General features: G+C 34.5%; 1 protein-coding gene and 3 pseudogenes across 1 annotated transcript; 1 reads left to right on the top strand and 3 right to left on the bottom strand.

The window, feature by feature from the left end:
* Positions 1-4,073: 4,073 nt before the first annotated feature.
* Positions 4,074-6,860, top strand: LOC110636123 (laccase-17-like; annotated as a pseudogene).
* Positions 6,861-7,300: 440 nt separating this feature from the next.
* On the bottom strand, positions 7,301-12,336 carry LOC131169189 (3-deoxy-manno-octulosonate cytidylyltransferase, mitochondrial-like; annotated as a pseudogene).
* A 2,011-nt stretch (positions 12,337-14,347) lies between these two features.
* Positions 14,348-17,837, bottom strand: LOC131173987 (receptor-like protein 12; annotated as a pseudogene).
* Positions 17,838-18,125: 288 nt separating this feature from the next.
* On the bottom strand, positions 18,126-20,005 carry LOC110636120 (eisosome protein SEG2). The gene is made up of 2 exons (XM_021785675.2): positions 19,453-20,005; positions 18,126-18,479 (listed from the first exon to the last, which is right to left on the bottom strand). Exon 1 carries the CDS (start codon positions 19,848-19,850, stop codon positions 19,455-19,457), a length of 396 nt encoding a protein of 131 aa, XP_021641367.2. The 5' UTR covers positions 19,851-20,005; the 3' UTR covers positions 18,126-18,479; positions 19,453-19,454.
* Between the last annotated feature and the right edge of the window lie 904 nt (positions 20,006-20,909).

The following is a 20,909-nucleotide window of genomic DNA, read 5'->3' as shown; positions in this document are numbered from 1 at the left end:
GATAGTGATGACTGGGACAAGAATAAGGATGTTGGTCATCATAATGAGTTAGTAGTAGATTTGTCTTTTTACTATAATACTCGTGTTGCAAACCCAATATTGCCGCTTGTCCCTCCTCCGCCTTATAGTGAAATAGATTTTTCACTGCTAATGGTTGATCCATGGTCAACACCACAGTGTAGTTCAATGTGGGATCCATTAAAAGAGTTTGAATTAGGAATGATATTCTCATCTAGAGAGGATGTCCAAAAAGCTGCCAAAGAATATCATTTACATAGGCACCATGAGTTTTGTAACGAGGAGACAAAGAGTAGAACATATGTCATCAGGTGCAAAGACATAAAGAGCAATTGTAAGTGGAGATTGCGTGCCTCATGGGGGAAAGGAAGTGATATATGAAAAATTACACGATATAACGGACCACATACATGTATTAATCCATTACTATCACAAGATCATAAGCAATTGGATAGCAAATTTATATATGATTTCATTCTCGCTATTGTACGTGAACAACCCAGTGTGAAGATAGGAGCGTTACAGTCCGAAAATCAAAGATAAGGTTGGATATATGCCAAGTTATCGAAAGACCTAGAGGCTAGGCACGATGCAATTATTAAGATCTTTGGTGATTGGGAGGAATCTTATGAAATGTTGCGACAATTTATGCTTGCTTTGTGCAAACAGATGGGACAACCACTGCACCATGCAACTTATATCAATCATTGGAATAGGCGAGAACAATATAATGTTCAAGGGCAACAAATGGGACAACCACTCCACCATCATTCTGAATATATGGAGTGGTACCGTCGAATTGCTAGACGTTGGATCTCAATAAGTGGAGCTGCTATTGGTTGTGTGGTAATGATTTACAGCATGTATTTTTTTCATTATTAAATACTTATAATAATAATTTTATCTTTTTTAACCTAAAATCTAACGTTATGTATGGATTTTTTATTTTTATAGGAGGACACAATTGAGGATTGTTTGATAAAATTACAAAATCCATCAATACAAAACATGGCAGAAGTTAAGCGTACATTAAGGAAAATGATGGTTGTTCTAGAACAAGAAAGTTGGCTTTGCCAAATGCCACCTCCTCAATCTGCACCTCAAGCAATAACTTTTAATGATGAATTGGAAGATGACCAACCCATCAACCAGCCTGGGCCATCACGTAGAGCAGCACGACGTCAATCACGTCCTCCTCGACGTCATCAACATCCAGTGCGCCAATCCTCTCCACCTGATGATGTTATGCCCCCACCTATAGCATTTCACCCTTTCTGCATGGCATCAGCGCCTGGTCCTGTCCCCTCAGCTCCTGCACCGTCTGATCCTAGTCCATCCACAGTATTCCAACCATATTGAGAAACTATCCCCACACATTACACTGGTTGGATGCCTACCCCATCAATACCTAACCCATCAGCACCATGGATGTCATATCAATCTCATGTGTAAAGCAGAAGCACATTTGACTTCACTGAGAGTCAGCAACCACAAACACCATTCGGCAGCTTATTTGCTCCATTTGGCAGACCATCTAGCATTGGGCCATCACAATATGCTTCGAGTCAATTTGGTGGATATAGTTCAGATCAATACTATGCACCATATCAGTTTGGTGCCTTAGGCCATATTCCATCTGGTGCAGGTCTATTTGGACACCATGAACAAGGTGCTATGCATTATACTGCAGGGGCGGAATCATCAGGACAACAACAAGGGCAACCTAGCCAAACCCAAGATGCACAAGGTGATCCAGAAGAGCACCAAGAAGGGGGACAACATCGAGTTCTTCGACCGAGACGACACATTCGAAGATTTAAATATTTATTTTCATTTGTATAATAATTATGAATACTTGTCTTAATTTATATCTCACTTTAAGCCAATTGCTCGTATGACATGCTAGTGAACATTTTATATATTTTTTTATAATTAATTTGAAAATAATAAAATAATTAAAACTAATAAAGTAATTAAATTTATTAATTGCTATGAAGAAAATATATTATCCATAATTATAATCATAATCAAAATTAATATTTTTTATACTTTAATAACTTTTAACGTTTAAAACTAACATAATTTTAAATTTATCAATCTACTATGTTTTAAAAATTAAAAAAAAAGAAGTCCCAATTAAGATATATAAAATATACTATTTCAAATATTATACATTTATATTTTTAATCTATAAATTAAGAAATATTTTAATGACTAAAATTTTTTTTTACAAAAATATAAAATTTCTAATACGATGGTAATATTTGTAATTTTTTAAATATAAATATTTTTTAAACTGTACAATTATATTATATTTACAATGTATAAATAGAATTAATTTCACAAATATATAATATTAAATTAATGGTACTACTACTAAAAAATAAAATAAAATTAAAAAAAAATCAATGTATACAGCTAACATATATAAATTTAATATATTTTATAAAATAAATAAATAAATAAAATAAAATGATCCAAATATTATAAATTTAATATATTTTATAAAATAAATTAAATAAATAAAATATAAAAATTGTGGGTAGAGAAAATGGTGGCGAAATGCTAATATTATTAGCGTTTTGATGTCACTTGGAACGCAAATCATATTAGCATTTTATTGTTGTATGGCGTGCATGTGCAGAGGAAGGCGGCGGGAGCGGACGAAGGCACTGGGAAGCTACTATAAGTAGCGTTTTGTTGTTGCATGGGACGGCGGACAGGCTAGTACGCGGGGACGCTAGTATAAGTAGCGTTTTGACGTGGGGACACTATTTTGAATAGCGTTTTGTAGTTAACGCTATTTTGAATAGCATTTTTTTTTTGAACGCTATTTTGAATAGTGTTTTTGTGCTCACTCACCCCCTCTCTGTAATTACTCAACATCCTAATACATTTCAGTATTTTTTTTCCACATTATCCTTGTACAGTTATTTTCCCAATAAAAAGACAGAGTATCGTATTCCTTTGTAGGGAAGTGAAAAAAGGAGATGAGATTGAGAAAGGTCGTGTGTCACTGTGTTAGAGAGAGAGAGTGTGTGTTTATTTGGACTTTCAGCTCAAGGAAATGAATATCGGAGAATATCTGAATTTTCCCATGTGGTTTTAACCTAGTGGTCGGATCAGTAACCCAAACGTACGCTGCCACATCATCAGGATATTCTTACTTTTTTAAAAAAAAAAAAATTCGAAGGTTAGGCAGTAAAATTAGTGTAAAAAATCAGAAACCATTGTGGCGAAAGATTATTATATGTTATTTATGTAAACCCTTCTCATTATTGCTTCATCATCAAATGCATCACAGAAAGTGATCTTAATATGGAAATTAAATGATCTTCTGATAGAAACACTTCGATTTGCTTTTATCACCAAGGTTGTAATTGTGAATTAATCCACATGAGAAGTAAAATTTTCAAAATTCGAGAAAAAGGGGGAAAAAACTTATCAAACTCTAGGGAAGTGCATTGCTTAAAGGAATTATCATTTTCTTTTGATATGCAATTGTATTAATTAATAGACATAAACGTAATCTGAAAATGAAAATAATTAATTAGTTTGTCTGGCACCAAACAAAATTTTAATTGGGTGCTTAGTTTTTTACTCCTTTACCAAAATTTAGCATATGGATATGCCAATGGGTGTAGTTTGTTATGTATAAAATGTTCTAGTTATTGCTAATAATTAAATACACAATTACCTACAGATCACTCTTCCCTAACCTTATGTGTATATATATATATGAACTTGCAAGCAAGCTAGTCCAAAACTGAGCCGATTTAAGTTGAATCAGTGGATCAGTCCCAGTGCTCTTCTCTGCAGGGAAACAAGAAAAATGGGTCTCTGGGGACATTTTCTACTTGCGCTAATCTCCTTTTCTCTCCATTCTTAGTCTGCTGTGGCCATTACCACCAGGCACTATAAGTTTAATGTATATATGCATTTTCTTTAATTTTCTGCATTCTTTTTTATTAATATATTGTCTTTTATCTCTAAGAATTAGTTCAATATACTTTTTTATGCTATTTATTAATTACAGTTCATTGAAAATTTTGCAGATCATGATGCAAAATGTGATCCGCCTTTGCCACACCAAGAGCATAGTAACAGTAAATGGGAAGTTCCCAGGGCCTGGCATTGTTGCTAGAGACGGTGATCGCCTTCTTGTTCAAGTAGTTAAGCATGTTCAGAACAACATTTCCATCCATTGGTACGGAACTTTCACAAAATATTTTATGCAACATGGAATTTCACACTAATTATTAAAAAATGAAACTTAATTGAATCTACAGGCACGGAATCAGACCACTTCGAACTGGGTGGGCTGATGGGCCGTCATATATAACCCAGTGCCCAATACAAACTGGACAAATCTATGTTTACAACTACACTATTGTAGGACAAAGAGGCACCCTTTGGTGGCATGCCCATATTTCATGGCTAAGAACAACTATCTATGGTCCCATAATTATTCTTCCCAAGCTCGGAATTCCTTTACCCATTTGCCAAACCTCACAAGGAATTCCCCATACCATTTGGCATGAATATCAACCATAAGCAAATTTGTATTTATGTTTGCCTTTTCTGAATGGTTAATGCTTGCTGTAGAAGATAAACGTTATTGCTTGAATTCACAGGGGAATGGTTCAACGCAGACCCATAGGCCGTCATTAAACAGGCACTTCAAACAGGTGGAGGTGTTAGAACAAAAATAAATGCAGAAAAATAAAGAACATTTTTATTGAATAAGAAGAAACAATCTGCACAACTCTATTTATTCAAAGACTATTAAATGTGCTATTTATATAGCAAAAGTCTAACTAAATAAAATAAAATCCCACATAAATCTCAACACTTAGTCAAGATTATATTATTATTTTAAAAATTGAAATGCAACAACCTTAAAACCTATTATGAAGACTAAATCAATCCTGTTTGAATTAAGTTCTAACATTCTCTCCCTTAATTCAAACATGGACTTAAAACATTTTTTTTTTGAATGGAGCACTTCTCTCCACCTGGCAATTTGAGTCTTGGAGCACTTCTCTCCAGTCGACAAATTTGTGTGTTATAGCACTTCTCTCCAACTGACAATTTTGGTGCACTTCAAATTTTCTTGGAGCACTTCTCTCCAATAACCCATGATAAATTTGTGTTTAAAGATTTCTCTTATTTGCCCATAAGATCATTGAGGCTCTGATACCACTGTTAGAACAAAAATAAATACAGAAAAATAAAGAACATTTTTATTGAATAAGAAGAAATAATCTGCACAACTCTATTTATTTAAAGACTATTAAATGTGCTATTTATATAGCAAAAGTCTAACTAAATAAAATAAAATCCTACATAAATCTCAACACTTAGTCAAGATTATATCATTATTTTAAAAATTGAAATGCAATAATCTTAAAATATATTATTCCTAAAATCTTGAAGGATATTATGAAAACTAAATCAATCATGTTTGAATTAAGTTTTAACAGGAGGCCCAAATGTCTCTGATGCCCGTACCATCAATGGATTTCCGGGACCGTTGTATAAATGTCCTACCAAAGGTATGTAACTTCCCAATGTCTCTAGAACGAGTGCCAGTTTGAAATCAATTGTAGCCGCTGATCTAACACCTAATAACATGGGTAATTGCCCTTGGCAGATACTTTCAAGCTAGAGGTAGCACCTGGCAATACCTATCTTCTTCGCCTAATCAACGTTGCTTTTTGGCATAGCAAATCACATACTTACAGTAGTTGAAGTTGATGCCATTTATGTAAAACCTTTTGATACTGAGACAATGCATATTGCCCCTGGACAAACTACAAATGTTCTTCTCAAGACCAAACCCCACCACGCCAATGCCACATTTTTCACGACTGCTACACCATATGTCAGTGGTCTAGGCACTTTTGAAAATTCAACTGTTGCTGGAATCTTAGAATATATAGCAGCACCCAGATCCAATCATTCTCGAAAGCTTCCAGTCTTCAAGCCAATTTTACCTCCTTTGAATGATACTTCATTTGTTATGAAGTACACAAGTAAACTTCGCAGCCTAGCCAACGCAGAATTCCCTGCCAGTATGCCACGAAAGGTTGATAGGCAATTTTTCTTCACAGTTGGCCTTGGAACAAAACCATGCGCAAAAAATAAAACCTGCCAAGGACCAAATGGAACCATGTTTGCAGCTTCAGTTAATAATGTGTCTTTTACAATGCCAATCAAAGCTCTACTCCGTTCCCAATTTTTGGGTCAATCAAAAGGTGTTTACACCCTGATTTTCTCAGCAGTCCATTATTCCCTTTGGATTATGCTGGCAAACCACCAAAAAATACCATGGTCAGCCATGGAACAAAGCTAGTAATGCTCCCTTTCAACCCTAGTGTAGAGCTTATCATGCAGGATACCAGCGTAATCGGTGCTGAGAGCCATCTCCTCCACTTTCATGGCTACAATTTTTTCGTTGTGGGACAGGGTTTAGGGAACTTTGATCGAAATAAGGACCCTGCAAATTTCAATCTTGTTAACCTTATTGAAAGGAAAACTGTGGGTGTACCCTCTGGTGGATGGGTTGCCATACGATTTTTAGCAGACAACCCAGGTTGGTACTCTATACAGGAACTGCAAAAAATAATAATATAATTGCTTCCACTTATTGTTGATGGTGATGATGTGAAACAGGAGTATTGTTCATGCATTGCCATCTTGAAGTTCATACAAGCTGGGGTTTGAAGATGGCTTGGGTCGTCTTGGATGGAAAACTTCCCGATGAGAAGCTGCTTCCTCCACCAGCTGATCTTCCAGCGTTTTGAGGATCCAGCCATTTCAGCTTAAGTTGCTGCTAGCTAGGCCAGAAATATAATTTTAGACAAGGCAAAGTGATGCTGATGGTTGCCCAATTGATGCTTATTGTTGTCTCTTTTTCAGCGTCCACAAGCCAAATAGACAACGTAAAACCTTACTGTAGATGTGATAATGGTACCATAATTGCAGCATTTCCATATTTGAAAGCATACCTTGCTAATGGAAGGTCAAGTAAGCATAATAAGTTACTAGAAAGTTAAAACAATTGAGTTTAATTGCATATCGTCAGAAGGTTAAGTTGGCCAAATAGAAACCCTATCCTCAATCAATGTGCCTTCTGTTCAAATATTAAATTTTTGATAAAAAAACAACACAATAAAACGTCTGCTTTACCCCAGAAACAGAGATGATCAGAAGGTGGATTCAGTCATTGCACTTGAAAGGTCCATCAGTATAAAACAAATTGGTGCGTATAAAAATCATATATCATCAAGTGCAAGCGCAGCCATTCATAAAAAAATATGCAAAATTTTACATACTAGTTCACAATACTCCAACCATCTTAATGCTATTAGACTATATAAAATGATACCCAAAAAAAAGAAAAAAAATTAAAGAAAGGAAGGAGGTGGGGGTGTGTTCGAAAAACTAATACCAGCTATTCCACTTTCTCCTGGATTCAACATAGGAAGCAACATGTCATCTGATCCCATTTAAAATCAATGGTCCAGTTTGAATTAGATGAACTAGGACAAATTCCGCTCTCGCATCAAAGTTTCTATCTTTTCAACATCATCTGGAGTGTGAACACCATGTGCCTCATGGTCAACCTTTATCACCTGCAAAAACATTTGGGTTGCACATTATAGTATCTGAATATTTCAGCTAGCAAATACCATCAACCTTATCTATGATTTTAGGGAGGGAGGGAGGGGAGGGGGGGGGGGGGTGTGGGGTGTGGGGGGTGGGGTTGGGTTTTGGTGTGGCGCGCGGTGGTGGGGGTTTGGGAATCCAATTTACAAGTTGTCAGTACTGATAGATAACTATAATCCCATGAAGTGAAAATATGTAACTTATCCAAAACAAATTGATCAAACTAACAATGGATAAGTAAAAAATCTAGCAATGCAATGGTCTAGAGAAAATTCATTCACTCTTTGCTGTTTCCAAATAGATTGCAATAAACTACAAAAACAAAACTACAGAAAAGAATATCATTAATAACAGCCAAAGTTCCAGAGAACCTCTCTCTCTCCATCCTTATCTTCTTAGTAACTCCAGCTGAGCTCCCCCAACTATCCAGCCAACATCTCAAGCCATCAGCATCAGCATTGAGAAAGTCAGAGAGAGAGAGAGGACATTCCAAGTTCTCTTCAAAAAGAAATGCAAATTTCAATTGAAATAGAAACTACAGCAATGTCAAAAAAATATTATGATAGCAGTTTAGCATAAATCCAGCCAAAGGAAAAAAGAGTGGCAGGTGAAATTCACTATGCCTTCATTTTATAACCATTCTCAAGGACTTTAAGCTGCTCCAGATCCTCTTCAAGTTGCAATGGAGTAGGTTGAAGTTCAGGATATATTTTTAGAAACTTTGCATTGTAGCTCTGATCAGAAAATACAGTCAATAATTCATAAGATAACCAAAAAAAAGAACAAGCAAACACACACAAACTCTCAGAGACTTCTGACCATCAAACGGAGGAAGAAAACAACAATCAGGAATACATGCCGTCTTCATACCTGAATTCCAAGATGAAGCAAATATGGAAACTGTGGGTTGAATTTCCCTGATCTGTATCAAGTTGGCAAATAAATCTATCAAGCAGCCCAATAAATGCGAAAAAATCACAGAAGAGAAAAAAACACCAAGCAAAACCACCTATTTATCAATATTAGGAAACTCACTTGTTATAAGGAATGAGTCCTCTCGAAAAATAGATGGCATAACCTAGATTATCCAACACACATTTCACTCTGTTGGGATTGAATGCATCTTCTGGCTTTAAAGATGTTACAGCAGTGCTAAATACTGCATTTGAGGATGTCTGCACCTTATGCAAATTTCAACAACCAGTGAATTAAATAAATGGAAAGCTTCATAATGAGATAAATGTCAATAAATTAGGAACCGGATGTATAGCGATACAAAATGTTCCTTTTCTTCAGTATTATAATTGAATGTAACAGGATAGTTCATGATGTGCAAAAGAGGCATTTGTTCAAATATTAAAATTAAAAAATAAAGGATCAGCATGAATTTGTTCATATGATGATGTAACAGTCACATTTCATGAGAGGTACGTGAGCAGAACAGTGAACAAATTTACCTGCAGTGCTTTAACAATTCCATCTATTATCTCAGGTTCAATGAGAGGCTCATCCCCCTGAATATTGACAACAACATCATATTTATTTTCTAGCTTTCCAAGTGCTTCATTGCATCTTTCCGCACCTGTATACTAATACAGATTTTAACAATCAGCAAATCCAATACCAAATTAAATCTTACACTTAAATTGACCAAGTGACCTTACCATTTCAACAAGATTCTGAAGTCATTATCACATCTGCCCCAAATCCTCAACAACATTCAGCAATCTTTTCATCATCCATTGCCACAACTATATCAATCACAAAATACGAATGAGATATCACAAAAACGAAAGACAAGTATCATATCAAATATGTGGTCAATATAATAATGCAGCCCTACAACTACAAATGATGCCTTCAACATTTTTCATTGCCCCATCAAAAATCCTACTCCACAGGCCCCAAACCTTCCAACAATGGCCTCCCCCCCCTAGAAAAAAGGAGGTGGTGCAAGGATAAGAAAATTAACTACTAAAATACTTTAAAACAAAAACTTGAGCAAGAACTCCATTTTGAATACTACCACAGGCTACAGCTCATAAAAAGGGAATACTATTCATCTCACAAAGTCTATCATTGATTTTGTTTGCATTACTGCCTTTTTTTTTTTTTTTTCATGTTAGTATATCTTTTTTTTTCCCAACGAATGGAGAAATGAAGAACTTCTAGTACTAAGCAAGTTGGATGAACAAGTCCAACCCATAAATGATAATCAACTTTTTTAGTGGGGCTCCCTGAACCAAATTCACACTTCTCTACATGACATCTAGATGCATTGTGATGTAACCTAATATATTGAACATAAGTAGCATTTATGGATTTTTGCTACAATCAATGTATGCAGTTAAATGCATTTCTAAAGATATTGCTCAAACTAAGCAGAAATCTCAGCATCATTTCCAAATAAAATTAGAAGAATCTCAGGAAATTTAATTTACCTTTGTGATCCAATGTAGTTGCCAATTTCGCTCTTTCCCAAGTTCTCTGCTGATCATCAACTAAATGCATCAGAAAGCAAACATCATAGCCCATTTATTATCTTATCCATGCATGTCACAGGATGATTATGCAATTATACTACTAACACTGTTGGAAACAAAAGAATTTCATAGAATATTATAAATTCATTAGTAATTCTGTACATTACATGTTTGGAGTATAAAATTTAATTTTATTAAATTAGTTTGTAATCCTATAAATTACATGTTGGAACATAAAATTTACGGAATTAATTTATAATTCCATGTGTTATGTTGGGAAGCTATTAAGAAATTCATTTACAATTTTGACATTGTTAATTTTACGGAATTCATTAACCTGTAACAAAGTACAAATTACATAAAATATTAACGGAATTTTCAAATGAATTGGTACTATTTCTCTGTTTTAACTTCCTCTCCTTGCTAATGCTCTCCATCTTTTCTCTCCGAACATAGAATATTGAAATTCTAGGTCCTAATATAGATATACCAAACAAAAAATTCACTAGCAACTGAGTTTATAGTAAATCTCTCAGCACTTTCCATAGAATTAATTTATGTATAGTAGATTTATCTAAAAATTAAATCAATTACTTATTCATGAGGTTCCAAACAAATTAATGAGATTAATATACCCACAAATAGGAATAAATAATCTAAAAAAAGGAAGTGCACAATCGTTTATGTGTCCAAAATGCACACAGGATTCTTTTACTTCTTGAAGTGAAATCATGGTTCCCACAATGGATCAACTCAATGGATCAACTTAATATATAACCATGTTAGTGAACTTAACCACAGGAAGTGTTGATTCATCCGGATGAGGATCAACAGATCCTCCAAGAGAAAAGATCTATTGACAAACATGCAGGTTCAAAGACCTCGCAAAAAGCCCATTGGCAGAATAAGAATTTGACAAACGATTATATATATATATATATATATATATATATATATATATATATATATATATATATATATATATATATATAATGAAGCATTTAATTGCCTTTTTTTTTTTGCTCGAACTCCAGATCAGCCCTGGAGAGACTCCAATACGTCAGTGGGTAGCATTTCACAGCTAATTAACAATTGCCCAACATTGTTTAGCACAACCATTGGACCGCCAAAAAAATGTTAATTGATGATTGCTCATCACTTAACAATCCAAAAAAGCAAAACTCATTCCAGATTTTGCATCCAATCATTCAACTTCAACTTCTAACTAAACACAAAAGGGAAAATTGAACTCATATCAAAATTTTTATAAAGATTTAAAATGAAATAAGAGAAAATGAAACAAATAAGTACTTGAATCATGGGTTTCCCGAGAATATTAACTAGTGGCTTGCCCTGAAACCGAGACAAAGCGAAACGGGCAGGTATAATGCCTAAAATCCGGCTTCGGAACTTTCTGGATCTACCCAGATAAGCACGAGCACCTAAAGCAGCAGCAATTACAGCTCCAGCCACAATACCGTGCACAATCCATAGCTTGGCCAATGATGATGATGAGGAAGAAGAAAAAGAACACACCGACATTGGTTGAACAGTTTTCAAATTTTGTTGCACTTCAGGCGTGGAATTAGGGAGAGAGTTGACCGGCCAAATACGCCCTATATGATCGTTAACTGTAATGTGCATGCAATTCACACTGTTCCTCTTCAATGGTTAATGTTATTTTATTTTGGGCAAACTACAGGGTACTTTAACTTTGATTTTGATTTTGTTTCCACACATATCTCTCTTTACTGTTTGTAATTTTCGCGCTTGTAAGCCTAGATGAAAAATAAGGAAAGAGAAAAGAATGGGGGAGAGAAGTAGAGGGCAATCTATCTCTCTAATGTTAGTTTATCCAATCAGGCGTAAGGTTGCTCCCCTTCTTCCCTGTTTCGGTATGCATAGTTTTGAGTTCGGTTTTGCAGGGACTCTGCAAGGTGAGAACGTATCTTTGGTCCTCCGTGTAGATTAAGTAATAGCCAACCGTTGATATTTCTGTAGAAAGGGAATGGGGTATGTAGAGGAGTCCACTGGAATTGCTTCGCAAAGGCCGATCCAATGCTACAATAAACTGAAATGCCTTGGACCTCTGCATTTCAGGCCATCTTCTTCTCTGGAAATGTTGTGGTCGATCAGTTTTGGAGACTTTAGTATAGCAGCGACTGAGTTTCTGTTCGAGCATTGGAGGTCTGATGATAGTACTGTTGTTTGCCTTTGAAGATCTTTATCTTTCTCCTCAGTTGCTTCACCAGCCAGCTTGGGATGCTCGACGAGGCTAATCAAGTGCCATTGGTGGATTTCTTTTCCTACGTGCTTTTGGTTGGTGGTTTTGTTAGTTGACTGCATGATTTTTTAATGCTAGTGCTTTACAGGTTTAGACTGATTTTTGGGACTTGATTATTGATTTTGATCTTTGTGTATTTGGTCACGTAGTTTTTGTTGTATATGTCCTTTATGACATGTGTTATTTTTTTTTTATTTGGGTCTTATTAATGTAAAAAAATACAAATTTAAAAAAAGAAAAAAAAAGAAAAATAGAGAAAGACAAATATGAGAGGGGAAAGAGAAAGGGAGAGTGGATCTTTCTCTAATGCCCTTTATATTTTTCATTATCTCTTTGTGATTCTCTCTCTATCGATTACTACCCACTCTTGATAATTTATTTTTACAGTGTAAATAAAGATAAAATTTATGTCTTTAATTATAACAAATAAAGTATATATTGTTAATATTAAAAAAGTCAAAATACACTGTGTTAAAATATACTTTGGTCTTTTATTTTTTACTCAATTTATTTAATTTCTTTTCTGTTTATTTAGCATTTTTATGCCTTTTTTTAAGAAATTTGTATTTATTAAACAATAATTATATAACTCTTGTGAAAAAATTAATAATCTTTTAAAACAAAAAAAATATTTTTTTTCTTAATAAGGTAATTATGTAAGTTTTTGCATATATTTTGATTTGAGTTTGCTAAATTGATTAAAATTATAATTAAAAAATTGATTTAAAAATTACGTTTAATTAAATACTCTTAATTTAATGATTAAAAATCAAATATAAAAAAAAATCTGAATATTCACCCAAATAGACGTTTAATTATTAGTGTTTAATGTCGAATAATTATTTTTTTATATTTCTTTGCCTCCTCCAATGAAACTGGGCAAAGGGGAGTTTTTTTTTTTTTTTTTTCCTTGAGCAGATAGGTAATGATTAATTTTAATAAAAGAATTGTATTGATTAATTTTAAAAGTATTTAACTTTATTATTTTATAGAGTTATAAATTTTTCTAAAAATTTAATAGAATAATATCACTTAGTTTAATCTTTTATTGTTAATTATAGAACTCAATTAATTAGTTCTAATTTAGCTATGGTTTTATGGGTCAAGAGGTAACTTGTAATGAGTTATAAACATCTTAATTTATATAATTAAAATACCTATCACCTTCTTTTTCTTCTTTTTTTGGTAAAAATATTGCTTGCATTGCAATATAAACATAGAACAAAACTCCACATCTAAATCACTTATCACCTTCATAGCTAGGGCAAATAACTTGAATAATTTATTTTTATTTAATTTAATTAATTTTAGTGAAATCATATAACAGGTGTGTACACATTCGTATGCATTATTTCTCACAGTTATGTAAGATTTACTCTCCATATTATAAAGAAGATTTTTGCATTCTGAAAAATCTTGCTTGTATGGGTATCTATTAGATATTAAAATCTCAAATATTCTTTCTTCTCCTCAATTTGTTGCTCTTGTTCATGAATTCTCATGAACTCAAGCATTAGCCATCTCAAGAAAACAAGTTCTGCAATTTCAGTTTCTCAAATCTTTTGGTAGTTGTTCTATCTCATTTAAAAGCTGATTATAAATTTATAATATTCCATTGTCACACCTTTTGCAAAATGAGCAACTATAACCAAGAAAATTTAGCAGAACACACCAACAATTTTTTTTCCTGCGAAATTCGTTTAGTACTCACAAACAGCTTAAAATTAAAGATTTTGGTTGTCCTTAGGAAAACGTAAAACTAAGACCTTTGATGTTGAAGAGGCTCAATTTTCTGCTGGATTTAACTTTATCAGAAGTTCATTCTTCTCCTCTTGCTGATCGACAATAGTCTCAATTCCCTAAATTCATCCTCCATTTTCTTTATTAACAATAGTCTGCAATTATTAATTTTATTTCAATTCATTAAAATCTTGCACATTTTAATAATGGAATATGATATAGAGAATAAGATCACTAATTTCGTAATGCTAATCACATCAGCTGGTACAATCATAAATTGGTACAAAATGGTGATGCATAACGATAGATTACTTTTTCTTTCTTAACTGGATTTAGTAATTCTTGATGCCATCTTATCAATAGCCATCCAATACCGCTCTCTCCATCGCTTTTTCAACAATTTCAGAACCCCAAAATGTCCCCAGAAACCAACAACATAGCCAACTGCCACAATTCCAATGAACAACCATTTTTCACTGGCATCCTCTTCACTTGCAGGTTCTTGCTCAGATGAGCCATCGTTGATATTGCAATTTATAATGGCATCAGGTGCACCACACAAATACTTGTTCCCTACATAGGCCCAACCATCCTCATACAATGTGTCAAACTTTGTCCCTGGTGGAATCCTGCCACTCAAGTTGTTGTAGGACAAGTTCATGATGCCAAGGGAGTCCAAAAGATTTATGGATTCTGGGATTCCTGCAGTCAATTCGTTGAAACTAAGATCCAGCGACTGCAAGCCACTCATATCTCCTATGTTACTCGGGATCTCCCCAGAGAGAGCATTATGTGAGAGGTTAAGCATTGCAAGCCCTTTCAAAAAGCTCATTTCTTGAGGAATATTTCCTGTCAAAGCATTCAGGGAGAAATCTATTCCACTGTGGTATGTCCTGATCACATTAAATTGGTATATCAGTCCTTTGTATGCCATGCTTAGCTTTACACCGGCATACATTGATGAAATGACATAACCAAGAAGGTCTCCATCTGTCGGTCGAGTTATTAATGTCTTCAAACCATCTAGTTTCTCAGGGATGCTGCCAGAGAGTTTGTTGTCTGAAAAGTCCATGATTTGAAGCTTCCAAAGCTTGTTTATATCTTGAGGGATTGATTCATTGAAGAAATTGGACCTCAGGACAAGAATGCGGAGGTTCTTGAGGTCTCCGATGAATTGGGGGATCTTTCCAACAAAATTATTGTATCCCATTTTCAGTACAACAAGATTTTGAAGCTTTTCAAAACTTGGAAAAGACCCTTCAAAATGATTGCCAGTTAGGTCCAAGTAGCTCAGACTTTTGGCATTTTCTAGAACTGCAGGAATTGAACTGCTCAAGTTGTTCTGTGCAATGTTCAGAAAACTGAGAGATGTACAATTTCCTAAACTGACAGGGAGAGCTCCTGAGAGGCTGTTGTTGGATAGATCTAGGAGCATTAATGCATTATTTTCTTGACAGAAAGAAAATGGTATCTGACCAGAAAGTTTATTACCCGATAATGATATGAATCTTGCATTCCCAAGTCCTATCTGTGGTGGTATGAAGCCAGTGAAATTGTTTCCAGACAAATTGATGGCATCTATGTTCTCAAGTAGGAAAGGGACAGGGCCTTCAAGAAGATTGCTTGCTAAATTCAAAGTTGTTGGACCAAAAAATGAGTTCATCTGAATTTTTGTTGGCAGAAATCCTTGTAGGCTGTTAAAAGAGAGATCTAAGTAACTGAGCTTTGGTAGATTGAACAACCGGGATGGAATTGCTCCTAACAAGTTGTTATGTGCCAAAGATAAGAATGCAAGTTGGGTCTGATTGGATAAGAAATCTGGGATCTTACCAGTAATGTTACACGAACTTAGGTCCAAGATTTGAGGCTGGAAGCTGGGAGGAAAAAGCTGCTGGTCTAATTTAACAGTTAGCTTATTATATCCCAGACCTAAAATATATGGATTGGAGCTCTTAAAGAAGGAGGTCAATGACTGAATTGTTCCAGTGAAAGAGTTCAAACTAAGAAATAAGACCTGAAGTTTGGGCATATTGGTAATACAATCAGGTAATTTTCCAGAGAGATTGTTACTTGCCAATGCAAGATACTGGAGAGGAAATATTACAAATTGAATCTGGGATTGTTCCTTCTAAAGAATTTTGCATCAAAGAGAGCAATTCAAGGCTTTTCAAGTTGGATATTGTCGCTGGAATTTGACCTGCTAGCCTGTTGAAGTCAAGCTGCAATCTTTCTAGCCTGGAAAGGTTGGTCATGGAAGAAGGTAAGCTGCCCTCTATAAAGCAATTATAGGCTACGAAACTGAGCAATGAAGTTGTATTGGCAAATGAAGGTGGAATAGAACCAATAACTTGTGCAGACCTGATGTCTAAAATTTCTAACTGAGGCCATGGGACTGCAAACATTGACTTCAAATCAATTGTAAGACTAGTCTTACCCGCATAAAGTTCCTTCAGTTGTGGAAGGTAAGGGATTGTACCTTCCAGGTTTGAGGTAGTGAGATCAAGGGCTAGAAGAGAGGTCATGTTCACTAAATGAACCGGAATTTGGGATGTAAAAGAGTTGAAATCCATTACCAGCACAGACAATTGAGTGAGGTTGAGAAGCTGATCTACAGGAACCTTCCCAGAATTTTGCAATTAGACAACCAAAGCAATCTAAGATTGAAAAGATCCGATATAGGATTAGCCCATTGAAGTAACTTGGAAGCCTCTGATAGATCAACACCGGTCAAAAATAGTTCCCTGAGATTGCGCAGCCCCTGCAACCAATCCAAATTCGAAGAAGAAAGATATCCACCAGGGATGTAAGTATAATCGACACCAGCCTGCACTGTCAGTTGAGAAGATAAGTTATATGAAATGGAAGAAAAATCAGTCACCGGCGAAGAACACGAAAGATCCAACCATCTTAGAGATGTAAGGTTGCCAAGTTGGGTTGTAATGGAATCACTAAACATAGAATTTGATAGATTTAGGTAAGTTAGCTGAGTAAGGTTTGTGATTCCAGTGGGTATTCTTGAAAACTGGAAGTTATTAAAGCTAAGATCAAGGTAACGGACGTGAGCAAGGGTGAAAAGAGAAGAAGAGATGGGGCCAGTGAGTGCAGAAGATGTGGAGTTGGAAATGGAAACCAGTTCAGAATTCATATTAATTATGAAGCTTGTCGGATTAGGGTTCCGGAGGTCAACTGAGACGATATGGAGTGTGTTGGAGCAACGAATTCCATGCCAACTGCAGCAGTCTCGGCCTTTCCATGAGGACAGCCGATTTGAAGGGTCTGTCAAATGGGATTTAAAACTTAACAGGGCTGCTCTTTCATTGTCAAGACAGCAGGTGATAGCTGAAATATTTGAGACGAAGCAAATGAAGAGAGGTAGCCAACTATGGAGTTTCATGGCGATAAGATGTTGCGGATTCTATTTCTTGCTGAATTATGTCTATTCTTAGATTGTTGCTGAATTCTGGAGTATTTTCAAAGCGGTGAGATTCTCAGAAGTTTACATGAAACTTAGTTTAGTGGGATTCAATTCAACAGAACTTATTGAGACACTTGCTTGAATTTTTCGCTTTTGTATTAGCTGTTGACCTGGTGAGTTCTGGGTGAGGCTCTGCTGTGCTGCCAGAGTGCTGATGTATTAAGATTGTGATATTTTACCCTGTGAAGTCTGTTTTAATTACTCCCTCCATCCCAATATTCTAGTCCCAATTTCATACAGTTTAAGAGTTTTTAGTTATGTTAGTTTAACTAACTATTTTTACATGTTTCTTCCTAAACAACATCATTAACTTAGGAAAAATTGGGATGCATTAATACTCCATTTGCTGCATGAGTAAGTTTGAAATTCTAATTAATGCTAGAATTGAAGAAAAAAAAAAAGATTAAAGGATTACGGAGGGAGAAATGCAGATAAGATTTTAAGAGAGAAAATGTAAATTTCTAATTTCAGCATTAATGAATTAAGTTTAAAAATTCTTCACCATCTAGATATCATAATAACATTAAATGTATAATTAGCCTTTAATACAAAGATAATATAGTAATCTTAAGAAAAAAAACAAACTTACCAAAATCAAAAGTGAAACTGATATATGAAACGCTAAAAATAGAAAGTGGGACTAATAAAGATGAAGTATTATATTAGTTACAGGTTGGCTAATCTTGGGCACTAACAGTATAATAATGGTTCCTAACAAACTTGAAGAAATCTGCCCCTTAACTCCGCCCACTAGCCTGTCCTCTACAGCCATTGAAAAGTCACCGTTTAAAATGTATTATCACGCTTCCTGAACAAAAATTAAAAAAAGAAAAATGTTATTGATTGGTCAACACACAGGCTGGATAAAATAATTAAAGATATTTTATTAGATGTTTTTTAAAATACCAGTAGAAGATTTTTTTATATAAAAAATAATTTTAATAATTAATTATGTGTCTGTTAAAAATATTTCTTTATCACAATATAATATAATTTTAATTTTAAATTAATAATACAATCTGTAAATATAATTAAAATAAACATAATATATTGGTTGAATGTTGGTATTATTATTTAATAAAAAAAATATTGGTATTATTAAACGTCCCTCAAATCATCAAGCAATCCAAATAGCTTAAAGCCACAAATGGAGAGTCAAAGCTAAATTTAATTTTTCACCCATGAGTTGTACTGATAATTTTTTTTTTTTTTTTTGGTTAACAATCTTTCATGTCCAATTTGTTGTCAAAATATTTTTACATGAACCACAATTTTTATTTTTTTATCCTCTCAATTTTCTAAATAAGAGATGAGCATTATGGCAACACATGTAACATACAGACTATGAAATTTGTAAATATTAATAATTAAAGAGACATTTTCACATTATTTTTTTAATATTAAGGATTAGTTTTCACACATTATATTAAGATTATTTATTCGGTTGGATTAAAAATAGATTATCTATTAAAACTACAAAACTTGAAAAAAAAATTTTCTTTAAAAAAAAAAACCACTCGCCCATGAAGCTAACGAGATTTTCACATGATTTCTTTTTCCGCCAATCATGACATATATATCTATAATAATTTATCATAAAATAATCAATAAAGCAATTCTTAGTTATAGCCGTTGGATGCCGGGAACTATCATTTCCATGATGGTGATCATCACATGCTATCAAGAATACCATTAAAGAAAGAAAAATAAATCACTTCAAGAAAAATGATAGTCATCTCGTCTAAAACGGAAAACAACTGGTCAAGCATTCCAAATCTTACATTCATTTGTTTCGTTTCTGAGCAGGAGCATCATCATCATCATCATCATCATCAAAATCAAACTCATTATTATCATTCTCATAGTCGTCAACAATATCCTCTCCAACTAAATCATCATCGTCATCGTCGTCGTCGTCGTCGTCGGTTGGATATTTCCTCCGACCGTAACCTTTAGAGCCATGAAATCTCGACAGCAGAAGCGTGTTGATGCCATTAATAGTACCATGATGAACAGAGCCAAGATTAGGCTGACTCGAGGAAATACTGGACAGAGATAGGGCTCGGTATCTTGCCAACAATCTTGGTTTCCATTGGGATGCTACTGGAGCCACGGAGGAGATGGATAGGAAGAGACTTGCAGTTTTGAATAGCTTCGTCATTGTTACTGGGCTGGCCATTGGCAGCGGGGAGAGAGAAAGATAGTTTTTGGTTTATGTGTGTAGTGTTTCGGAGGAGGCGAGGGTTTGCGGGTTTGCGCGTTTGATATCGAAAGGGTTTAGGGTTTTTGCGAGAGGGACGACATAGACACGTGGCGTCGCAAAGTGTTTTAGGTGGTTCTGGAGACTCTAGAGAACTGCTCACCTGCGGTCGGTCATAATTCAGTTATAATTAATTTAATATAATTAAAATTCATTTGATGACGTAATCATAACAGATAAATTTTAATGTACCCGGAATTTATCATACGATTCCAACGACATAAAATGCCAAAGACAGAAGCAGAGTTATCTTGTCGTACAAACACAATGCCTTGTCATTGCAGAAATTCTTGCTCCTATTGCAATAAGAAGAAGGAACAACAACAATAGAGCTACCATATTTGATACCCCAGTCATCATCTCAAGCCACCAGTTGAAAATTGCTTCAAAGCACAGGATGAGACGTATCAGGTGACCCAAAGTGAGAACTGGAAGCATCCCAAGTGAGATTGGTGGAAGCAAATGAGGATGCTTTTGCACAAGAAAGTATTGTTTTCCAACTAAAGCACATGTAAATGCGCTAGATGTAAGAGAAATAATGCTTTCCACGTCCATATTCCAAATACGCTTATCTTTAGAAATATAGCATTAGGGGATTTTGAACTTGGAACCTAGCTCAAATTAAGAGATTTACATAATAGGGCTGTTCAAAATATGGTTAAAATCAAATAAACCGAATAATTCGATTAATATTTTAAGTTGATTCATTGGATTGGATTAGGTTAATCTATTTAAATTAACCAAAATTCCTTTGTCGGTTGGTTGGTGAGTATCTATATCCCGTTCGCTCCATATTGACAACTCAAATAATAGATTTATTTAAGGATGACAACGGAAAGGACACCCATTAAAATCACCATATCTGAACTCGAATTCAAATCAAATTCGATTAAAATTTATTCTCAATTACTTGAAATCATTCTGACCACGATTATTATGACCCGATAAATATCTGAACTCATTTAATTTTATATATTT

The sequence above is a fragment of the Hevea brasiliensis genome, chromosome 15 (genome assembly GCF_030052815.1).
Source record: "Hevea brasiliensis isolate MT/VB/25A 57/8 chromosome 15, ASM3005281v1, whole genome shotgun sequence".
Lineage (NCBI taxonomy): Eukaryota > Viridiplantae > Streptophyta > Magnoliopsida > Malpighiales > Euphorbiaceae > Hevea > Hevea brasiliensis.
This window is presented reverse-complemented; position numbering and strand designations above follow the sequence as displayed.